General features: G+C 37.4%; 1 protein-coding gene across 1 annotated transcript in view; it reads left to right on the top strand.

Annotated features, from left to right (window-relative positions):
• PCDH15 (protocadherin related 15) overlaps nt 1-24,060 on the top strand; it is a 1,039,293-nt gene that overhangs the window by 867,108 nt on the left and 148,125 nt on the right. Inside the window, exon 23 of the mRNA XM_067710150.1 lies at nt 8,477-8,593. Within this exon, the coding sequence (XP_067566251.1) occupies nt 8,477-8,593 (117 nt within the window). The remainder of the gene's footprint in view (nt 1-8,476; nt 8,594-24,060) is intronic.

The following is a 24,060-nucleotide window of genomic DNA, read 5'->3' as shown; positions in this document are numbered from 1 at the left end:
AAAATGGCTTCTGGACCATCTACCTGGTTTTGCCTACCCATATGCTTTGATGGTGTTGAACACTAAAAACATTTTAAATAGAAAAAATGGTCCATCTATTGGCTGTTCTGGGCAATAAGTGAAGAAAAGATTTGCTACGAAGGACGTTCACCCTATAATTCCCAGATTCAAAGATGGATGCTCAAGTGGTATGTAGCCTTCTCTCTCAGGATAGATGTGGTTGATAATGGAGAGTTATAATCCCTCATAGACTCTAGCTTGGCTGCTCTAATTTCAGTTTAGACTTATGTGCTTGGATTTTTTTTTTTTTTTTTTTTTTTTGATGGAAGAAGTCATTGGTGTCAAACTGAGTCCCAAACTATCATCTGAACAAGCAGGATGTGCACTAAATAAGATTCATTCTCTAGCTGGGACTTAAGTCTCTTAAAATGCCTTCTACATTCCCTAACCACCCCTTTATTTTAATACAGGGGATTCACTCAAGGATTCTACATCAGCTTGTGCGAAATGTTGCTCATTGATGGGCTCCTTCTTTCTTTAGAAATAAGAGTGTTGATCTAATTTTTATTGTCTCAGTTGCTCTATCTTATTTAGAGAAGTCAAACTATTTCATTGGTCAAGGGTTCCTGACCTATACAAAGTTATTTCTGGATTATTGTACATTTAAAACAAAACTTAATATTTAATTCTAGACATTTTTCAGTGCCACTTTGTTTTCTTTTTCAAGGTTATTTAAGCATAATAAAATTTGGTGAACATTTCTCCAAATGCAGGCTGACACTTGCTTTCCTTTCTCCTCATCACTCAGGATAAGATTATCACAAAGAGAATTTTAAAACTGTATTGTATACTATTGGGGCCCATAAAAATACCATATTTGTTTGTTTTGAAGAGAAGAGTGGAATACAATTCTCATTTCTCTACAAATGTAAATCTTTCCCAAGCTTGCAAATTTTCTGCTGTTGGTCTGTTTACTTGCAGTACTGACAAGCTGTTTTACTGATAACATAATTGCATAGTATTTGCCAAGAGATATTTCTACCCAAAACAGTCACCAAGGGGAAAGCATCTTGTAGATCTCTCTTTGAGAATGAGCAGAAACATAATTTCTTTTGTAAAGAAGGAAAAAAAGAAAGATCAGGTACTTCCTATCTAGTCCATCAAACTTTTTTAAAATTGAAGTGATAATGGGGAAATTGAAGTATTTGAAATAATTGAAATAATATTTATTTCAAAGGAAAAATATTTTCACAGTAGAAGGAAAGTGGAATTTTATCACAGACACCTGCAAAGAGTTTTCTTGGTGTCAAATTTCAAGGATTCAAAACAAAACTAATCATGATCGTACAAGTAATATGTATTTTTGTTGCAAAGGTTTTGCAGAACATTTATAAGACAAGGCCTTTTTCATTGTATATTTATTAAATATCTATAAGAATTGAATCTGTGATAATAGTAAATTACATGATATGGGTAAACCTCTGGAAAATGAAATAAAATTCTAAATAGTTTTACACATAAAATCCAGAGAAAAATCTGCCCTTACAAAAATCTGAGTTATAATAATATAATATAGAAAATACACGGAAAGAGAAGATCTGTTTTCTATAGTAAGCCAAAAGCTGAATATAAGCCAGAAAGGTTGAAATATTTAAATGTGTATATAATTCTGGGTAGCATTAAAAGGAATGTAAAGAACTTGTCCAAGATAAACAGATGACTTAAGTCATTTGCTGATTGTAATTTTAGATAGAATGGCTGCATGCGAGTAGGAGAGAGAGTGAGGGAGATGCTTCTGTGAAGGAAGGAGACTGAATTCACCCCTGGTTGTGTTTACCTGTAAAAGAGGGTGCAGGTATGGGAGTAGGCAGGGATAGATGGAGGGACCAGAAATGAAAGACCATCTAGAAGGGCTGAGGTTATTAGGAAATACAGTGAGTCTTGGAAGATAGAGCTAGCATTTTCATCTTTCAGAGTGGTTTCTTCTTCTGCGAAGGAAAGGAATGTTCCTACCCCCAAAGTGTATAGGAAAGAAGATAGATAGAAACTCAATGCCCAGTACCAAGGTGGCATTTGCCAAACTATGGACACCTGACAGGCAGTGATTTGCCGCTGATGTTCTGTGGTGACAGTATTAGTAGAGTCCTTGTTTTGATTTGGTCAAAGGAGCTGTGGTTTGAGAGACAAGGAGATAATCCAGGATTCAAACAAATCAGAAACTCTGGACATTTCAGTATTTATAGCATCTTTCCTTCCCTTGCTCTGGAGGGAGGAGACTGAGTAAAAGATATCTTCAATGGACCAACTAGTGGGAGTATGGTCTAATAAATTGATCATTATTTTTTTTTATTAAAGTATAGTTGATTTACAATATTGTTAGTTTTAGATGTACAGCAAAGTGAGTCAATTATACATACATATATTTTTTTCTCTTTTCCATTATAAGATACTGAATATAGTTCCCTATGCCACACAGTAAATCCTTGCTGTTTATCTACTTTATATATAGCGGTGTGTTAATCCCATACTTCTAATTTAACCCTCCTCCCTCCTCCCGATTGATCATTATTTTTTATGACTTGCTGCTTTTCACCTTGAGGTTGGTTCACCTGGAGAAAATACCCATTTAGGACTATGGCCTTCAAATAGTACCCTCTGTTCTATTCTGTGCTATCAGATTCTTAAGAGTATATTCTTTCTAATATATTCACTTCCGTGTTTAAAGAATATGAATACATCAAGGAGGGCGTGTCATAGGGCTGATTCAGATGGTTTCTTAAAGTATCTGCCTATTCTGCTATTCTACAGGTTTACAACAAAGATGTAACATATTTTCACTAAAGAACCAAACCAGAGGAAACAGATAAAAATGTACAAGCCCAGAGATAACATAATATCTCAAACAGGAGTAATTTATATTGCTATGGCTCCCCATATATCACCCACTGATTTCTGGGAGTCCCAAGAAAATGCTTTACTTATAGAGTATACACAATTAAGTAATTTTACCCTTCAGTGATTATCACATTCTTCCCTGCCTGCCAAGGCAAATGAGACCAGGCTTGCCTTACCACAGCTCTCCCAGTGGGGACAATAGATGCTGATAAGCCTTGTTGATACTAGTTACTGCTAAGCATTGGTACCATTTTCCAATCCTATCATGACTATAGCTGCGATCTCTACCCCAGTGAATTGGCTGCCTCATACTGGGGGGCACTCTTGGTATGTTGGTGTCCTCAGTATGTACTCTGAGAACTTGACTTCACCAAAGTCATACAGTATTCCAAACAGTAATAATTTGTGCCTTCAATATATTATTATCATCAGGGTCTCTCATGATATGCTTCATAGAGCACTAGCTCCTCAAGATGGTACTGGGTGTCTCATACACAAAATATTACATAGACAAGAAGATTTGGGAAACACTGGTATATATAAAAATAAACTGATTTCTATGCCATAGGCCTTTATATAGGAGCCTTAAATATGCTAGTGTATGTTGTGAATCTCAAGAAAATAAAATGTGATTTCCCACCATTGATCATGGAATTTCTTTTTATTTGTAAAGCTTTTGATAGGACTAATTTTCCAAAGAATGCAATTTGGAAAAAACTTTATTAGGTTTTAGTGAAAATAACTATTTGTAGGGTTAAATATTGAATAAGTTGTTTAAAATGTACAAATACGACTGCTGAAAGTCTCTTTTTACCAAAAAAAAAGCTTCATAAATAATTATAAAAATTATCTTCAGGGAAATAGATTAGAATCATGCAGTGTTTAGAAGCTTGCAAGGTTGCCAAGATAAAATTGTAGTAACTAGTTAGAAGAATTCTTAAAAATGTAAAATATTTTTGGAAAGAGGTATTTAAAATTTTATGTGTGGAATTTTAACGAAAATCCTACTCAAGTCATTTTATGTATAATCTTCTGATGACTTTGCCAGTTCCCTTTCTCCTCACCTGCAAGTAGCAGAATGATGCCTTTAGGATCCGACATACCAGAATTAAATCTTAGCTCTACCCTTTATTAGCTGGATAATCGTGAGCAACTTAATTTCTCTAAGCTTCAGTTTCCTTATTCTAAAAATAGGAACAATAATAATAATAGCTAACATCTATTTTAGGCAAATTAATTGAGATGATAAATCTAACACACTTAGCATAATGTCAGATATACAGTAAAAATAAACCATATACATACGCACATACATATATATAATTGTGATGCACTTTTGAGGAAGTCTGAAATAGGGTGATGTTACTTGAATTGATGCTCAAATATTCAAGCTTAGAATGTGCACATATTCTCCCAATTGACCACAGTGTCATGGCTTGGAAAAAAAATCCAAAAACCTATCAACTGCCTTCCCCCTATATTACCATTCCAGTTCAGAGAAACTAGATGGGAATGGAATTTTGTATTAAATTAGTGGGTTTGTCAACATTACACAATGTTAACCTCTTCTAATTTAACCATCAATTTTGAAGGACTGTTTCACCTGCCAGAGTGCATGAGTGTTGAGGCAGTTTGTTCAGGTAACAGAGATGCATCCTATGTGAAATTTAAACTCCTTACTATATATTCCCATCACATCCTTATACTTTCTCTTTCATAACATCCATCACACTTGCTAATATTTATTTATTTTTTGCTTTCCACACTAAACTGTAAGCTCAGTACCAGCAGGCACTGTATCTTTCTTGGTGGTAACCATATCCCCAGCACCTAAAGTACTACCTAATGCACAGTGGGAGCTCCATCAATGTTTGTGATACTGAGAGCTATAGTGTACATTTTGCTACTTGTGGCAAAGTGTAACATTGATTACCTTACATTAGGGATAATACTATCCCCCAAGAATCCAGAAAAGCTTCAAACTCAGAAATAAAACCGATCCAAAACAAAAAACAAATTTAGGCAGCTAAGAAAGAATCTTCCCAGTACAGGTTTTGATCCAAAAACAAAAAAGAACATTGAGGTAAGTTTGTAGCTTGTGTTTAAGAGAGCCCCATGCAAAACATAAAAGGAAAGATTTGTTTGGTTGGTTGGAGATAGGGCCTTTATGACCCTACGTGGCAGAATCACAAGAGAAGGTAGAGAAGTCAGAAAAGACAGAAAGGCAAGTAAAGAAACCAAAACGGAAGAAACAGCAGAAGGTAGATAATATTAAAAAAAAACAACTGAAACAGTAAATAGAGGGTGTCTGGTAGTGCAGAACAGAACTGGTAACAGGCAGAGGAAAAAATCAACTGTGTCGTCTGCCAAGGAAGAGGAGGCATCGGCTCCATAAGCCTTAAGGGATTTCAGAGGGCAGGGCAGCCAACGGTTCTATGTGGCTAGTGATAACACTAGAGGGTACTGTAGGAGCCATTCCACCCACTGGCACACACCATCTGGTCTCCTCACAGAGCATGCATGAGAGCTTAAGATGAGGGCTGACGTTCTCTATATTTTCATCATTTAAAGAAAGATGATCGGAATATAACTAGTTAGTACTCTTCTGTCAGGAAAAAAGCCTCTTATCCAGAACAGCTTTCAGCCTATGATTCCAGAAATTAAAAATTCTGTCATCTATTTCTCATCGCTTTCAATAGAGAACGCGCCATTAATTTGTAAATTCACCAGCAAGTTCCTGTCTTCCTGGTATGCTCATTAAAAAGGGTTCCTTAAATCTACTCTGTGGTCTGTCAAAGCAGAAATGGTTTCTGTGATTATTTTAGACTTGAGTTTAGAAAATAAATAAATGAAACTCATATTTTCTTCCTCTTAGATAACTTTCTTCAGGTGCAGTTTTCGTTGCTTGATACATGGAAACTAATTATGCGTACTTGTACAACAATCTTTTTTTCTAAGAAGATCAAGTCTTAGTTCAAGATGGTAATATTCAGAATACTCTTTAGAAACATGAAAAGTAATTTTTGTTCAGACCAACAAAAAGTATAGCCACAGAAAGGAAACTTAATAATAAAATTGTTAACAAGAGAATAGAAAATGAAATTTTCTTTCTGTAAATACTGCCCTCTAGTGGAACAGTTGGCAACAGACTAGGGCTTGCGTTTGGAGAGTGGAGTTTATCCTTAATTTGCTGCATAGTAGAGCATTTGTACAGAAGCAGATTTATGTACAGTTTTCTTTAGACATCCCTGGAGCATAAATATAATGAAGTATTGATTATGCTCTTTGGCATTGCATTTCAGTAAATTCTCTAATCTGAAATAATGCATCATGCAAGAACTGTGTGCAACTGGCTACACAGCTTAGCCACAGTGAAAGATTGTAACCTCAAAATATGTACAATGTACCAGAAGAAGAAACACAGCTACAATAACTGTATTGATTTATTCTTTACGTTGTCAGTGGCAAGCATACCAAAGGGGGATACCAGTCTTTTAATGTTGTTCAATTATTTAGGTTTCTGTATAATCAGTTTGTGAAGCCAGGTTATAAAAATGTCCACTGTGTGTTCAGTTAGAAGGTGATCGGTGACTACTTTCCCGGCCAAAAAATAAAAAGGCTACTGTACTCAACACTGTCAGCGGCTGTATTGACATAACTAGGAAATCACATATTATTTTTTTCCCTGAAGAATTAAGATTACATTAAGATTTTTAATGTCCCCTGGGGGGGGCGGGAGAAGAAAATTCATAGGAATATATTGAGTTTATGTGATTTGGGAAACTCATGTAGAGAAAAATCACAGTTGGGCTCCTTTTCTAACCTTCAGAAGTTATAATTTAGGAGTGCAAGAGGAGTTCTACCCCTTTGGTTACAAGACTCACTTGTTAAAATAATTGGCACTCTTGAAAGCATGAGGAAGTGTGCATGCAAATGTTTTATATATTCACCCCCTGCCTGAAACCTCAAGATCAATACCCTCCACTCTCCTCATTATAGAGAACCAGTGCTTCCTAGGTTTATTTACTTGTTCAGATTCTAAAGCTCATCATTTATAAAGGAAGTCTTTTTCATGTAGAGGCTGTGAATACTACATGTCAAAACAGAGAAAATGATGTTTTTTATTTTTCAGTTTTGCTTACAGCTCAAGGTCTCCAATTTTTACTAGAATCTACAGGGTTTTTCAGATTCACGACTCAGAAGTCAGCTCTATTGTGAACATAAAAGCAAGCTCGATTTGATTGTAATAGTTAATTATCCTGACCTCTTTGCAAAAAGAGGTGTTTATAATCAGTTAATTTGTGTGTTTCCAATTTACATTGTGCAAAAAAATTGTTGTATCAGAGCAAATATCAAAGACTGTAGAATAATTTTCTTCTTTTGTTTTTAACGTCAAGTGAGAAAAAGATGACAGGGAGAATAAGATAACTAACAAGTTTAGTTTGGGGCTCAAATATATTTGACCAAAAGTGCCCCCCAAAATGCAGGGTGCAATGATTATTTTTTTAAAAAGTAAATTTAGGAAAGATAAATCAGCCAGGTTAATAAACATTATTTTTGAGAAAAAAAATGATTTGAAATTCTCCATCAAAGATAAAATGTTTGAGAAAAACATGGTCTTGCTCTCAGGAGACCAGACTAATTAGTGGTTTTGCCAAATAAGTAGATTAATTTAGGCGACGTTGCTAAGCTATCGGCAGAATCAGTAACTTTACCTGTCAAATGGCAGTTAAGTGGCAAATTCAGGAACATCTTTTCTTGAGCCACCACACTGTCCCCAGAGCCTAGCATTGGGTCATAAAAATGGGAGGAACCGGATAAATATCATTTAATGAATAAACATAATAGCAATGCATTTATATCATTGAATTGTGAAAATTTAAAGGATGCATATAAATCACTTTGAAAAATCTTTAAATAAATTAAAATTGTTTTCTGACTGGGAACATCTAACCTATGTGTCATTATTGTAGTGTGGTGCAGGGAAAACATCCTTTAATCATTTTATGTTTGTAAAAATGTAAGATGGCATAAAAGGATATTTCACAATTTGCATTTGAAATGTTCTAATCATACTATTATGCTAGGTATATATATAAAGAATTTGCAATTGCAACAGAAACATTAAAGAGCTTTCTTTAAAAGCACCAACAACAAAACAAACAAAAATACTGTCTTCTACACCTGTCTCATAGAAGGGCACCTTTTATGAATGTTTTCCTACTTTTCAAAGTTCAAAACTGCATCATACCATTAGAAGTACCTTTAGAGAAAACTTCACACATCACTCCAAATATCTGAAAGATGTATTTGGAGGAGCACAGGGTGTGTGACAGACTCTTTACTTGAGTAGAATGGCCTTTGGTAGAATGGGGCAGGTATCACACACATTAATATTGTATAGGAACTCTGGCAATTTCCTCTGGGGTGCCATTCTGAAGTGAGTGTAATGGAATTGAGAGGATGGAAGGCTGACAGTGGCAAATGGGTTGTGTGATATGAAGAGATGGAGCCGGTCTAGTCACTGTGTACCTCACCTGGTTTCAACAGAAGCAACTAAATTCTTAATTGTGTTTTACAGGATATGAATGATTATCCTCCAGTATTTAGTAAACGGATCTACAAAGGGATAGTGGCTCCAGATGCCGCCAAGGGTACACCTATCACAACCGTTTATGCTGAAGATGCAGACCCTCCTGTAAGTAGAAGACGTTGATTAACACCCTGAACTAAAGTGAGAAAAATCTTTAACACTTATAAATGACCCAGTTCCCAAGACAGTGCAGTGAGTCTGTGTGAGTTGCACTCTGTTCACTCACATACATTTGATGTACTCTTGCCTGTTGTATCCACAGGTACAAACCATATTTCAAGCAATTATTATTGAACTTAGACAATTAGGGATATGGTTTTTGTTTTACTGGGATTCAACATTTACTATTTATCAATTTATCTAGTACTAATGATAAATATGTATAGAAAGAATTGTCTACATTTGTAATCAATATCATTCAGGTTCTTTATTTAGAATATTGTAAGCTGAATTTAGCCTGGATAAATTTTATCCTTAGGTATTTTACATTTTATTCATATTTTGTTAGCAAACACTAAATCAACATATGACATAATATTATATTGAATGTGTTAATTTTGGTAAACTAAAGTTATATTGCTTTTAGAACATATTTAATAGATTCTTTTATTATTCAGAATTTCAGGGCATCTTTTGAGATGCCCTAAATTGTCTTTCAAGACAGGGGGTTCCTAATTAAAATATTATTATAGCAGAAGTGAGGTAAATTTTCCTGAATATTGTTTCTTAAGGTATTAAAAATAACATATAAAACTAATAGGGCTTCCCTGGTGGCGCAGTGGTTGGGAGTCCGTCTGCCGATGCAGGGGACGCGGGTTCATGCCCCGGTCCAGGGGGATCCCACATGCCGTGGAGCGGCTGGGCCCGTGAGCCATGGCTGCTGGGCCTGCGCGTCCGGAGCCTGTACTCTGCGACGGGAGGGGCCACAACAGTGAGAGGCCCGCGTACCGCAAAAAACAAACAAACAAACAAACAAAAAAAACCTAATAGTACCAGTATAAAAATGCTTTCTGTAAATAACTTGAGGGTGTTATAGGTATTAACTATTTATTCTCATAATAGCTGAATGATGAAGATTTGAATTTTTTACCTTGGGTGAGCTTGAAGTACAAGTCAGTGGCTGATATAGTCTAGAAAAATGTTAAAAGTGTTAAACCATTTTAGAAAAGTAAGAAAATAGAAAAAGACATCAATTTTATAAGTGATTTAAAAATTCAGTTTTGTGTTGCTAATATAAACAGTATTTATGTAACGCTATTTATTTAATAAAATATAAATGGCAATCATAACATTTTTCAGCTTCAGTTGTGACAAGCCATATAAAGTCTTTTGTGACTATGACGTCTTGAAAAATAATAATGTTAACATGAAAGCAATGACCTTTCACTCAGAAGTTCCTTTTCTCAAGTGTGTTAAAATGTCTTTGAAACTGATTTATTGAATCTTGGGAAATATGACAGGCAAAATTTCATAGCCTTGGACATACCAATAGAGATGGTCGATGTGAAATTGGTGTTTTGTATGCTTTTTAAGTAAACTGTCAGAGGTACAAAATACTTTGAAATTAGGACTACAATTCAGTTCTATTCAAGATGTGTTTTGAGCACCAACTCCATAGTAATCACTGTGCTAACCAGGTTTTGCTGTCCAGAAACTGACAATCTCATAGGAAAAGCAGAACTGCACATAGAAACTAAAAAGCACTGTATTGAATGAGCGTACATGTAGGGGAGGAAAACTTTTCCTTTCTTCCCCTCTAGGCTCTCTGGCTGGTCTAATAATTAAATTGACATAAGACAGATTAACAGGAGAAAAACAAATTTAAATTTGTACCAGAGCTCATAAAAATATGATGCTCAAATAAGTGACTAAAGTAGGCAGCTTTTATACCTTTTAGACCAAGAAACAATACATTTGTGAAGAACCGACAAGATGAAGGGGTTTGGGCTTGGGGTAGTATTTTAGTAAAGAAGTAAAAAGGTTTGCTTACACGGCCTTCTTGTCTTTGAATTCCCTATCTCTGGTAGTAAGGATTTCTTCCTTTCTCCTGGTGCAGGCAGGATACCTTTCACATGGGAGATTTATTTCCTGCTTTCAGGGGGACAAAGAGGAGTCAGAGTGTCCATCTTATACTGACTGTTTCTTAAGTAACTTTAATTCAAAATAATCAGTATGCCCAAGTGGCATATTTTGGGCAGACTGCCGTGAACCCTGTCATAAGCCAACACAGCATCTTAAAATACTAATATTTCTAAGAAATTTTCATTAGCACAGAATTTAAGATAGTGTTAAGCTTAATGACACTAATGATGAGAGACTAAAAGTAGGCCTGCTGTTTACCTATGTGGGATAGACCTCAAAGCCTTAGCATGGATGGCAAAATCCTCACTTCACATGTGACACCGTGACCTTAGTACCTAGTTTGACATTCAGTCACTGCACTGATGTGAAAGAAGCTGTCTTGGTCTGTTGTCTGTTTTCTAAATAAGTTATATTACTTCTCTACAGTATTTACCTAGAGAGAAGGCCTCCTTTTTACTCCCTAAGCCCGTTTACAGAAACTTAGCAGGCTCAAATGCTATATTTCTTTGGAAGAAGCTCTGAGGTTTGCATTCCTAATAGTATTTTTTTTTGAACAGTTAATGTCTAATGCTGGCTTTTCAGTATATGAAAGGTGGATGCCAGTCATTCAACTGGAATACTGAGCATGCTTATTTCAGCTAACAAATATAAATTTTATCAGACTTAGTTTCGATCCTTGAAACACTAGCAATCGTTTGGAATAACTAGTATTCAGCATTAAGTTTTCCATCATTGCTGCAAATTGTGTCCCTTAAATTAGCATAGTTACAATTTGGGTGCACCTACACCAATCTGTAGGTGCTCAATAAAAGCTCAATTCCATGAAATTTTTAAGAAAATAAAAATGATACAGCTTTCAAAATGTTATGACTGAGTTCACTTTTATTATTTTATGTAAGTACCACAAATCAAAATCAGTATTTTTTGGATGAGCTTGCCAAGTGTTTTCTATTCTGTTACTATTGTAAATATTTATTAATTAGAGGAAGATAGTTTCAATTTCATATCCTTCAGGGCTCTTATGTCAGTTCCACTACTTAGGGCTGTGAGTATCTATGGGTAACACTGTGTTTATTTAATGGTCTCTCTTCCAAACTAGAAGGTAATTTCCTTGAGGGAAAGAATCCAAACTTATTCCAGTTTGTTTTCCCACATCTAATTATGTTTGGTACTTAGTAGCAAATGCTTGTTGAATAACTGAATAAATGAATAAATAAGCAGTTATTTCTGTGCTCTTTAGAATTGTCAAAATGTGCCAGATCTTCAGAAATTTAGTTATTTGTGACCCTGGGCAAGTTTCTTATTGTCTCCAAGCCTAAGTATAGCCATTTGAGGGCTGTAAGAATTAACTACAGTGATATATATATATAATGCTAAGCGCTGCTTCTGTTCCCTCATATAAGTAGGTATTGTTACAATTCTGCAATAATAATGTGCATCTCTAGAGGTTGACCACATCTTTTTCAAGGCATCATGTTTCTTGCGAATGAAATGAGAACCACCCATTTTAAACTAGAAAATTGCAACCACAAAATATCAGATGGAGAAATGGGTAAGGTCTTAAAGCCAGAGAGAACATTCTTGCCAAACGTAAATTAAGAATTATAAAATGCATGTTGTGTAAACCTGAAGTGATCTAGAGGGAGAAAAACATCTTCCAGGGATTTTTTTCCCCCTGAATTAAAGCTGTTAGGACTTTCATTTTCTGCCTTGCTTTTGTGACACCATTGACATTATGTAGTTCACCGGAGACGTGTATAGTGAATGACTGATCATTTTGGATATTAAAAATTGCTAACCTTTTCTTTCTGCTCACTAGAGACTTCTCACTCCAAACTTTCACAAAACAAAACTGCAGGTTTAATTTTCCATTTGCATATTTTTATTCTTTCTGAAGCTGTGGCCAAACCCCATGATACAAGAGGTCTCTTTGTGGGCAGGGTAAATGCCTCACAGAATAGTGTCCTTCGTGAGCATATAGACGTGGAAAAATTTGGATAAATAAATGAAGCTTGCATTTTGCTAATTTCCAAGAAGTATGGAACCCACGGAGGAATATCGTCTCGTTGTGTCATTCTTTCCATTTAATGCATTTGAGGAATTTATAAGATTCTTGTTTAAAGTAAGTCAGTACTTGGAGCATGTTTAATATTAGCAATTTTGACAAACTTTCTTATTTGCATATATTCATGTGAGAAATATTTATATATTGAAGACTTCTTTTTTAGATTTCAGTATCAATTTATGAAGTGAATGTGCTCCATGAAAAAGATCTTGTAAGTTCTCATAGTAACTGGCTTTAAACATCAATGAGTATTCTCACTACACATTTTTTTTCAGAAAGTATTTTTATAAAGGCATAATAATTGCAGCTGTGAGGTAATTTTTTCCCCCTCTGCTGAGATTTTGAGAGCTATACTATCCTTTCAGAGTACAGACAAGCTACCTGAGGAATTATTATTATTATTATTTACGTCTTTATTGGAGTATAATTGCTTTACAATGGTGTGTTAGTTTCTGCTTTATAACAAAATGAATCAGTTATACATATACATATGTTCCCATATCTCTTCCCTCTTGCGTCTCCCTCCCTCCCAGCCTCCCTATCCCACCCCTCCAGGTGGTCACAAAGCACCGAGCTGATCTCCCTGTGCTATGCGGCTGCTTCCCACTAGCTAGCTACCTTACATTTGGTAGTGTATATATGTCCATGCCACTCTCTCGCTTTGTCACAGCTTACCCTTCCCCCTCCCCATATCCTCAAGTTCATTCTCTAGTAGGTCTGTGTATTTATTCCTGTCTAACCCCTAGGTTCTTCATGAAATTTTTTTTCTTAAATTCCATATATATGTGTTAGCATACAGTATTTGTCTTTCTCTTTCTGACTTACTTCACTCTGTATGACAGACTCTAGGTCTATCCACCTCATTACAAATAGCTCAATTTCATTTCTTTTTATGGCTGAGTAATATTCCACTGTATATATGTGCCACATCTTCTTCATTCATCCGATGATGGACACTTAGGTTGTTTCCATCTCCGGGCTATTGTAAATAGAGCTGCAATGAACATTTTGGTACATGACTCTTTTTTTTTTTTTTAACATCTTTATTGGGGTATAATTGCTTTACAATGGTGTGTTAGTTTCTGCTTTATAACAAAGTGAATCAGTCATACATAAACATATGTTCCCATATGTCTTCCCTGTTGCGTCTCCCTCCCTCCCACCCTCCCCATCCCACCCCTCCAGGCTGTCACAAAGCACCGAGCCAATATCCCTGTGCCATGCGGCTGCTTCCCACTAGCTATCTACCTTACTGCGTTTGTTAGTGTGTATATGCCCATGACTCTCTCTCGCCCTGTCACAGCTCACCCTTCCCCCTCCCCATAACCTCAAGTCCGTTCTCTAAGAGGTCTGCGTCTTTATTCCTGCTTTACCCCTAGGTTCTTCATAACATTTTTTTCTTAAATTCCATATATATGTGTTAGCATACGGTATTTGTCTTTTTCTTTCTGACTTACTTCACTCTGTATGACAGACTCTAGGTCTATCCACCTCATTACAAATAGCTCAATTTCGTTTCTTTTTATGGCTGAGTAATATTCCATTGTATATATGTGCCACATCTTCTTTATCCATTCATCCGATGACGGGCACTTAGGTGGTTTCCATCTCCGGGCTATTGTAAATAGAGCTGCAATGAACATTTTGGTACATGACTCTTTTTGAATTTTGGTTTTCTCAGGGTATATGCCCAGTAGTGGGATTGCTGGGTCATATGGTAGTTCTGTTTTTAGTTTTTTAAGGAACCTCCATACTGTTCTCCACAGTGGCTGTATCAATTTACATTCCCACCAGCAGTGCAAGAGGGTTCCCTTTTCTCCACACCCTCTCCAGCATTTATTGTTTCTAGATTTTTTGATGATGGCCATTCTGACCGGTGTGAGATGATATCTCATAGTAGTTTTGATTTGCATTTCTCTAATGATTAATGATGTTGAGCATTCTTTCATGTGTTTGTTGGCAGTCTGTATATCTTCTTTGGAGAAATGTCTATTTAGGTCTTCTGCCCATTTTTGGATTGGGTTGTTTGTTTTTTTGTTATTGAGCTGCATGAGCTGCTTATAAATTTTGGAGATTAATCCTTTGTCAGTTGCTTCATTTGAAAATATTTTCTCCCATTCTGAGGGTTGTCTTTTGGTCTTGTTTATGGTTTCCTTTGCTGTGCAAAAGCTTTGACGTTTCATTAGGTCCCATTTGTTTATTTTTGTTTTTATTTCCATTTCTCTAGGAGGTGGGTCAAAAAGGATCTTGCTGTGATGTATGTCCTAGAGTGTTCTGCCTATGTTTTCCTCTAATAGTTTGATAGTTTCTGGCCTTACATTTAGGTCTTTAATCCATTTTGAGCTTATTTTTGTGTATGGTGTTAGGGAGTGATCTAATCTCATACTTTTACATGTACCTGTCCAGTTTTCCCAGCACCACTTATTGAAGGGGCTGTCCTTTTTCCACTGTACATTCTTGCCTCCTTTATCAAAGATAAGGTGACCATATGTGCGTGTGTTTATCTCTGGGCTTTCTATCCTGTTCCATTGATCTATCTTTCTGTTTTTGTGCCAGTACCATACTGGTTTGATTACTGTAGCTTTGTAGTGTAGTCTGAAGTCAGGGAGTCTGATTTCCTCCAGCTCTGTTTTTCGTTCTCAAGATTGCTTTGGCTATTCGGGGTCTTTTGTGTTTCCATACAAATTGTGAAAGTTTTTGTTCTAGTTCTGTGAAAAATGCCAGTGGTAGTTTGATACATCTATTTGTATCATCTTTGATTTCTTTCATCAGTGTCTTATAATTTTCTGCATACAGGTCTTTTGTCTCCTTAGGTAGGTTTATTCCTAGATATTTTATTCTTTTTGTTGCAATGGTAAATGGGAGTGTTTTCTTAATTTCACTTTCAGATTTTTCATCATTAGTGTATAGGAATGCCAGAGACTTCTGTGCATTAATTTTGTATCCTGCAACTTTACCAAATTCATTGATTAGCTCTAGTAGTTTTCTGGTAGCATCTTCAGGATTCTCTATGTATAGGATCATGTCATCTGCAAACAGTGACAGCTTTACTTTTTCTTTTCTGATTTGGATTCCTTTTATTTCCTTTTCTTCTCTGATTGCTGTGGCTAAAACTTCCAAAACTATGTTGCATAAGAGTGGTGAGAGTGGGCAACCTTGTCTTGTTCCTGATCTTAGTGGAAATGCTTTCAGTTTTTCACCATTGAGGATGATGTTTGCTATGGGCTTGTCATATATGGCCTTTATTATGTTGAGGAAAGTTCCCTCTATGCCTACTTTCTGCAGGTTTTTTTATCATAAATGGGTGTTGAATTTTGTCGAAAGCTTTCTCTGCATCTATTGAGATGAACATATGGTTTTTCTCCTTCAATTTGTTAATATGGTGTATCACGTTGATTGATTTGCATATATTGAAGAATCCTTGCATTCCTGGAATAACCCCCACTTGATCATGGTGTATGATCCGTTTAATGTGCTGTTGGATTCTTTTTGTTAGTATTTTGTTGAGGATTTTTGCATCTATGTTCATCAGTGGTATTGGCCTGTAGTTTTCTTTCTTTGTGACATCCTTGTCTGGTTTTGGTATCAGGGTGATTGTGGCCTCATAGAATGAGTTTGGGAGTGTTCCTCCCTCTGCTATATTTTGGAAGAATTTGAGAAGGATAAGTGTTAGCTCTTCTCTAAATGTTTGATAGAATTCGCCTGTGAAGCCATCTGGTCCTGGGCTTTTGTTTGTTGGAAGATTTTTAATCACAGTTTCAATTTCAGTGCTTGTGATTGGTCTGTTCATATTTTCTGTTTCTTCCTGATTCAGTCTTGGCAGGTTGTGCATTTCTAAGAATTTGTCCATTTCTTCCTGGTTGTCCATTTTATTGGCATAGAGTTGCTTGTAATAATCTCTCATGATGTTTTGTATTTCTGCAGTGTCAGTTGTTACTTCGCCTTTTTCATTTCTAATCTTATTGAGTCTTCTCCCTTTTTTGCTTGATGAGACTGGCTAATGGTTTATAAATTTTGTTTATCTTCTCAAAGAACCAGCTTTTAGTTTTATTGATCTTTGCTATCGTTTCCTTCATTTCTTTTTCATTTATTTCTGCTCTGATCTTTATGATTTCTTTCCTTCTGCTAAATTTGCAGGTTTTTTGTTCTTCTTTCACTAATTGCTTTAGGTGCAAGGTTAGGTTGTTTATTCGAGATGTTTCCTGTTTCTTAAGGTAGGATTGTATTGCTATAAACTTCCCTCTTAGAACTGCTTTTGCTGCATCCCATAGATTTTGAGTCGTCGTGTCTCCATTGTCATTTGTTTCTAGGTATTTTTTAATTTCCTCTTTGATTTCTTCAGTGATCACTTCGTTATTAAGTAGTGTATTGTTTAGCCTGCATGTGTTTGTATTTTTTACAGATCTTTTCCTGTAATTGATATCTAGTCTCATAGCGTTGTGGTCAGAAAAGATACTTGATACAATTTCAATTTTCTTAAATTTACCAAGGCTTGATTTGTGACCCAAGATATGATCTATCCTGGAGAATGTTCCATGAGCACTTGAGAAAAATGTGTATTCTATTGTTTTTGGATGCAATGTCCTATAAATATCAATTAAGTCTATCTTGTTTAATGTATCATTTAAAGCTTGTGTCTCCTTATTTATTTTCATTTTGGATGATCTGTCCATTGGTGAAAGTGGGGTGTTAAAGCCCCTACTATGAATGTGTTACTGTTGATTTCCCCTTTTATGGCTGTTAGTATTTGCCTTATGTATTGAGGTGCTCCTATGTTGGGTGCATAAATATTTACAATTGTTATATCGTCTTCTTGGATTGATCCCTTGATCATTATATAGTGTCCTTCTTTGTCTCTTCTAATAGTCTTTATTTTTAAGTCTATTTTGTGTGATATGAGAATTGCTACTCCTGCTTTCTTTTGGTTTCCATTTGCATGAAATATCATTTTCCATCCCCTCACTTTCAGTCTGCATGTGTCTCTAGGTCTGAAGTGGGTCTCTTGTAGACAGCAAATATATGGGTCTTGTTTTGTATCCATTCAGCCAATCTGTGTCTTTTGGTGGGAGCATTTAGTCCATTTACATTTAAGGTAATTATCGATATGTATGTTCCTATTCCCATTTTCTTAATTGTTTTGGGTTCGTTATTGTAGGTCTTTTCCTTCTCTTGTGTTTCTTGCTTAGAGAAGTTCCTGTAGCAGTTGCTGAAAAGCTGGTTTGGTGGTGCTGAACTCTCTCAGCTTTTGCTTGTCTGTAAAGGTTTTAATTTCTCCATCAAATCTGAATGAGATCCTTGCTGGGTAGAGTAATCTTGGTTGCAGGTTTTTCTCCTTCATTACTTTAAATATGTCCTGCCAGTCCCTTCTGGCCTGCAGAGTTTCTGCGGAAATATCAGCTGTTAACCTTACGGGGATTCCCTTGTGTGTTATTTGTTGTTTTTCCTTTGCTGCTTTTAATATGTTTTCTTTGTATTTAATTTTTGACAGTTTGATTAATATGTGTCTTGACGTATTTCTCCTTGGATTTATCCTGTATGGGACTCTCTGTTCTTCCTGGAGTAGATTAACTATTGCCTTTCCCATGTTAGGGAAGTTTTCAACTATAATCTCTTCAAATATTTTCTCAGTCCCTTTCTTTTTCTCTTCTTCTTCTGGAACCCCTATAATTCGAATGTTGGTGTGTTTGATGTTGTCCCAGAGGTCTCTGAGACTGTCCTCAGTTCTTTTCATTCTTTTTTCTTTACTCTGCTCTGCAGTAGTTATTTCCACTGTTTTATCTCCAGGTCACTTATCCGTTCTTCTGCCTCAGTTATTCTGCTGTTGATCCCATCTAGAGTATTTTTCATTTCATTTATTGTGTTATTCATCGTTGTTTGTTTCACCTTTAGTTCTTCTAGGTCCTTGTTAAATGTTTCTTGCATTTTGTCTATTCTATTTCCAAGATTTGGGATCATCTTTACTATCATTATTCTGAATTATTTTTCAGGTAGACTGCCTATTTCCTCTTCATTTGTTAGGTCTGGTGGGTTTTTATTTTTCTCCTTTATCTGCTGTGTGTTTTCTGTCTTCTCATTTTGCTTATCTTACTGTGTTTGGGGTCTCCTTTTTGCAGGCTGCAGGTTCGTAGTTCCTGTTGTTTTTGGTGTCTGTCCCCAGTGGCTAAGGTTGGTTCAGTGGGTTGTGTAGGCTTCCTGGTGGAGGGAAGTAGTGCCTGTGTTCTGGTGCATGAGGCTGGATCTTGTCGTTCTGGTGGGCAGGTCCACGTCTGGTGGTGTGTTTTGGGGTGTCTGTGGACTTATTATGATTTTAGGCAGCCTCTCTGCTAATGGGTGGGGTTGTGTTCCTGTCTTGCTAGTTGTTTGGCATAGGATGTCCAGCACTGTAGCTTGCTGGTCCTTGAGTGAAGCTGGGTGCTGGTGTTGAGATGGAGATCTCTGGGAGTTTTTTGCCATTTGATATTATGTGGAGCTGGGAGGTCTCTTGTGGACAGTGTCCTGAAGTTGGCTCTCCCACCTCAGAGGCACAGCACTGACTCCTGGCTGTAGCACCAAGAGCCTTTCATCCACACGGCTCAGAATAAAAGGGAGAAAAAGTAGAAAGAGAGAATTAGTAGAAAGAAAGAAAGAAAGAAAGAAAGAAAGGAAGAAAGAAAGAAAGAAAAAGAAAGAAAAAGAAAGAAAGAAGCGAGGGAGGGAGGGAGGAAGGAAGGAAGGAAGGAGGGACGGAAGGAAGAAAAGAAAGGAGATTAAGTAAAATAAAGTAAGATAAAATATAATAAAGTTATTAAAATAAAAAAATAATTATTAAGAGGAAAAAAGAATTTAAAAAAAAATGGACGGATAGAACCCTAGGACAAATGGTGGAAGCAAAGCTATACAGACAAAATCTCCCACAGAAGCATCCACATACACACTCACAAGAAGAGGAAAAGGGGAAAAAATCATAAATTTTGCTCTGAAAGTCCACTTCCTTAATTTGGGATGATTCCTTGTCTATTCAGGTATTCCACAGATGCAGGGTATATCAAGTTGATTGTGGAGCTTTAATCCGCTGCTTCTGAGGCTGCTGGGAGAGATTTCCCTTTCTCTTCTTTGTTCTCACAGCTCACGGGGGCTCAGCTTTGGATTTGGCCCCGCCTCTGCGTGTAGGTCGCCGTAGGGAGTCTGTTCTTCGCTAGACAGGATGGGGTTAAAGGAGCTGCTGATTTGGTGGCTCTGGCTCACTCAGGCCGGGGCGGGGGGAGGGAGGGTCATGGCGTGCGGGGCGGTGGCAGAGGCCAGCGTGACATTGCACCAGCCTGAGGCGCGCCGTGCGTTCTCCAGGAGGAGTTGACCCTGGATCCCGGGACTCTGGCAGTGGCGGGCTGCACAGGCTCCCCGGAAGCGGGGTGTGGATAGTGGCCTGTGCTCACACACAGGCTTCTTGGTGGTGGCAGCAGCAGCCTTAGCGTCTCATGCCCGTCTCTGGGGTCCGCGCTTTTAGCCGCGGGTCGCTCCTGTCTCTGGAGCTCCTTTAAGCAGCGCTGTTAATCCCCTCTCCTCGCGCAGCAGGAAACAAAGAGGTAAGAAAAAGTCTCTTGCCTCTTCGGGAGCTGGAGACTTTTTTCCGGACTCCCTCCGGGCTAGCTGTGGCGCACTAACCCCTTTAGGCAGTGTTCAGGCCGCCAACCCCAGTCCTCTCCCTGTGCTCCGATGGAAGCCGGAGCCTCAGCTCCCAGCCCCGCCCGCCCCGGCGGTTGAGCAGACAAGCCTCTCGGGCTGGTGAGTGCCGGTTGGCCCTGATCCTCTGTGCGGGAATCTCCCCGCTTTGCCCTCCGCACCCCTGTTCCTGTGCTCTCCTCCGCGGCTCCGAAGTCTCTGCCAGCGAAGGGGCCTCTAGTGTGTGGGAACCTTTCCTCCTTCACAGCTCCCTCCCACTGGTGCAGGTCCCGTCCCTATCCTTTTGTCTCTGTTTATTCTGTTTTCTTTTGCCCTACCCAGGTACGTGGCAGGGGTGGGGGTTTCCTTGCCTTTTGGGAGGTCTGAGGCCTTCTGCCAGTGTTCAGTAGTTGTTCTGTAGGAGTTGTTCCACGTGTAGATGTATTTCTGGTGTATCTGTGGGGAGGAAGGTGATCTCCGCATCTTATTCTGACACCATCTTCCCGGAAGCCTCAGATTTGGAGGCTGGAAGTCCAAAGTCAAGATGGAGGTGGGTTTGGTTCTTTCTGAGGCATCTTTTCTTAGCTTGCTGGTGGCCACTTTTGCACTATGTCCCCATGTGGTCTTTCCTCTTTGTGTGTACGTGCCTGAAGTCTCTCCTGAGGAATTATTTTTAAAGTGATTGCACAGGTGGATTTAACATCCTTTTTCTGTCATTTGAGGATACTTTTGTTGATCTCTAGAGAGTAAAAAAGATGGTCAGTTTTTCTTTTCCATGATGCATGACTTAAAGTGTCATGATGTCACCAAATAATGCAAGGTAATTATGGCGATATTCTCAAAATGCTTAACCCTCTGCCTAGTCATTATGTTGCAATCTATTAGCGGAGGGCATAACAGTAGAATAAAAACAGCATCGTCTTTATCCATGATTTGCTGTTTGCTGCCTTTGTGTGCAATAGTTGAAACTGTTCAGGGCTAGGAGTGTCATAAGATTGTATTTTTATCTCCAGATAATATGGCTGTTCTGTATTATTTTCCATTGCTATATCTGCAGATCTGTTTTTCATCACTCATCACATACTGGTTTGTGTTGTTTTGCTGTATTGATTTAGGTTATTGCTAGCAATGTAGCGTAAACTCTGGTTTTAAAGATCAGTGCCTAATAACCACATTTGCCGACCCTGGAGCATGTTGGGGGAATGTATGTAGCTCAGTGGGTTTTTTCCTTCACATCAAAGCTGTTAGGGAAATAATCAAGAACTATTTTCACGAGTCATGTCTGCTTGTGAATATTGAAATGAGGTAGCCCAGCCTGAGTCCCTTTGGTCTCACATACTTAATTAGAAAAAATTCACACAATGAAACAGTTGGGACTTGATCTTTAGAATGACAGTGGGTTATAATTAGATTTGAAAGTGTAAATGAATACAAAAGACAAGGTTTTATGAGACAGTTTATACATGATTATGTCTAGAAAAGGCTTATCTAAGTGTTTTAAGAATCTGTGTCATTTTGTTTTGTGGCTTATAGATTCTTTTCAAGACCAAATATACTGTTAACGTTACTTGAGATCAATATTAGATTTAACTGTTTCAGATGCAAATACTTTTCTTCTAATTCAGAAACTGCAATGCCTATCAGGGCTAACAGGGTGTTTTTCTTTTAAGTAGTGATGTCTATAAAATTTAGGTTTTTTTTTAACCTTTACAAAAGTGTCATCCAGTGATATGTCTTTTTTTTTTTTTTTTTTTGATGAGAATAAACCTCATGGGATTAGGATCCCAATACGTTGCAACAAGAGAGGTTTCCAAGGGAATTGAGTGAAATATAACAAGCTGCCTCTGGGGCTCACTCATAGGTCTCCCTTATGGCTTAAATAATGTGCTTTATTTTGAATTTCTTGCCAGAGGAAATGGGAAGAGACCCTCTAAAAGAGTATCTTGGCTTCTTATAATCTGGATTCTTGGCTTTAACACCCTCAAAGCCATCCTACTGTTATCTTCAGGTCTTATCATTACCCACTTCACAGTTCTTCCGTATCCTTGAATGCGTGGACAGTAGACCAGCAGTCAAATGTGCTTGTTGCAACATGGACACTTCGTAATACTGTTGAATCAGTCAGCCAATAAGAAAACATTTATGGTGGACTTAACAATAAGAATATGACACTATAGAGCCATGACAGTGTGTAAGAAAGGTGCCAAGAATAGACAAGTGAATGTGTCCTGGTGTAGTCTGAGCCTGCTGTGGACAGGAACTCAACTTTTCCAGAATATAGGAGATTCATTTAAGTGAGGGTAGAAGAAACTAGCAGAGGAAATATATTCAAAAATTACAGAGTCGAAATATTCATCATGTGTTCATAAATTTGGGTAACATGATTTGAACTATGATTCAATTAGTATTAACTACTTAAAAGAACATATTAGGGCTGTCTTAGAGACTCATTTGTAGACAGGAAATGCAGCAGATACGGTTTTACAAACCCATTTTATTATATAGAAAATGGAAGCTTACTAAAGACTTACAAACAGGGCGATGACAGAATCAAAGCTACATATTAGAATATTTATTTCCTGTGATATGTAGTCTTCATTGGATGAGATAATAAATGAAAACCAGAAGATAAGTTAGCAGCTATAGCTTTCATTTAAGTATGAAAAAAACAAGGTGGACAAGGGAAATGGAGAAAACAGAAATACTTAAAAGCCATTGAAATGGAAAAATTAATAGTGACTGAGCAGGATGGTTGAAGATCACAGACAGAATAAAAGCACAATCAAAAGTGAATCAAGAGTTTCTAGCTGGAGTGTTAAAGATATTCATGATCTTAGTTGATAGAAATAAGATAGAAAAGAAAGCCATTTAAGGAGAAAATAATGAGATCAAACTAGGACAAATTAAATTTTAAATGATTTCAAAATATCTAAGTTTATCTACAGAATGATAGAAGTTGTCTGATTTCCTTCCCTGAGCAAGGAGGCTCAGAGGACTAAGCCAGGACATGACTAGTGAAGGAGTAATACTCACCAGATCTACCCAGGAATCATAGTGCCAGAGCTGGCAGGAAGCTTATCTCTTTCCCAGAGTTATACGTGCCTCAAACTAAAGAATACATAGCCTCTAGTGCTGACAGGAGGCTGGAGGCAGATGGCAGGATGGTGCCAAGATTCCTTTGCACAGATGAACAATATGAAGAAGTCCATGAAGAAGTCCTGAGGCAGATACTGGGTTGCCACAGCTGCTTTGATCTGAAGCCAGGATGGATCAGGTAGAAAACATGGGATTAGGAGCACAGGAAAAATTGTGGAAGAGGAAACACCTAAATGCAAGCTGAAGCTATGAGAGTAAATAACATGCTCCAAGAGAGAAAGCGTAATCAGATAAAACAAAAACTTGGAAATAAATCCTCAGGTTATGCCCTTTTGAGGATGGGCCAAGAGCTGAAGTGTGGAAAGAGTGAGAGAAAAGAAAGACTAAGAGCATAGAAGAGCAGTCTGCCAGTGATGTGGTTCAGAAGAAATTTTCAATGCAGAGAAAGAAAATAAATGGTAAAGGGTTTTTTTGTTTTGTTTTGTTTTCTTTTTTTTTCCAGACAGGGCAAGGAGAGTGAAATCAAGCTAAGTGAAGGACCATTGTTCTGTTGATTAGAAACTCATGAGTAACCTTCATGGTAAATTGGCCTCTGCTCTCCTGCAGTTTCCTTACCCTTTGATTTTTCATGTGTCTGAGTTATTTTGGAGTGTAACATTTATATATACATCATTTTTGCTTTTGTTTTTGA

The sequence above is a fragment of the Pseudorca crassidens genome, chromosome 16, assembly GCF_039906515.1.
Source record: "Pseudorca crassidens isolate mPseCra1 chromosome 16, mPseCra1.hap1, whole genome shotgun sequence".
NCBI classification, from domain to species: Eukaryota; Metazoa; Chordata; class Mammalia; order Artiodactyla; family Delphinidae; genus Pseudorca; species Pseudorca crassidens.
This window is presented reverse-complemented; position numbering and strand designations above follow the sequence as displayed.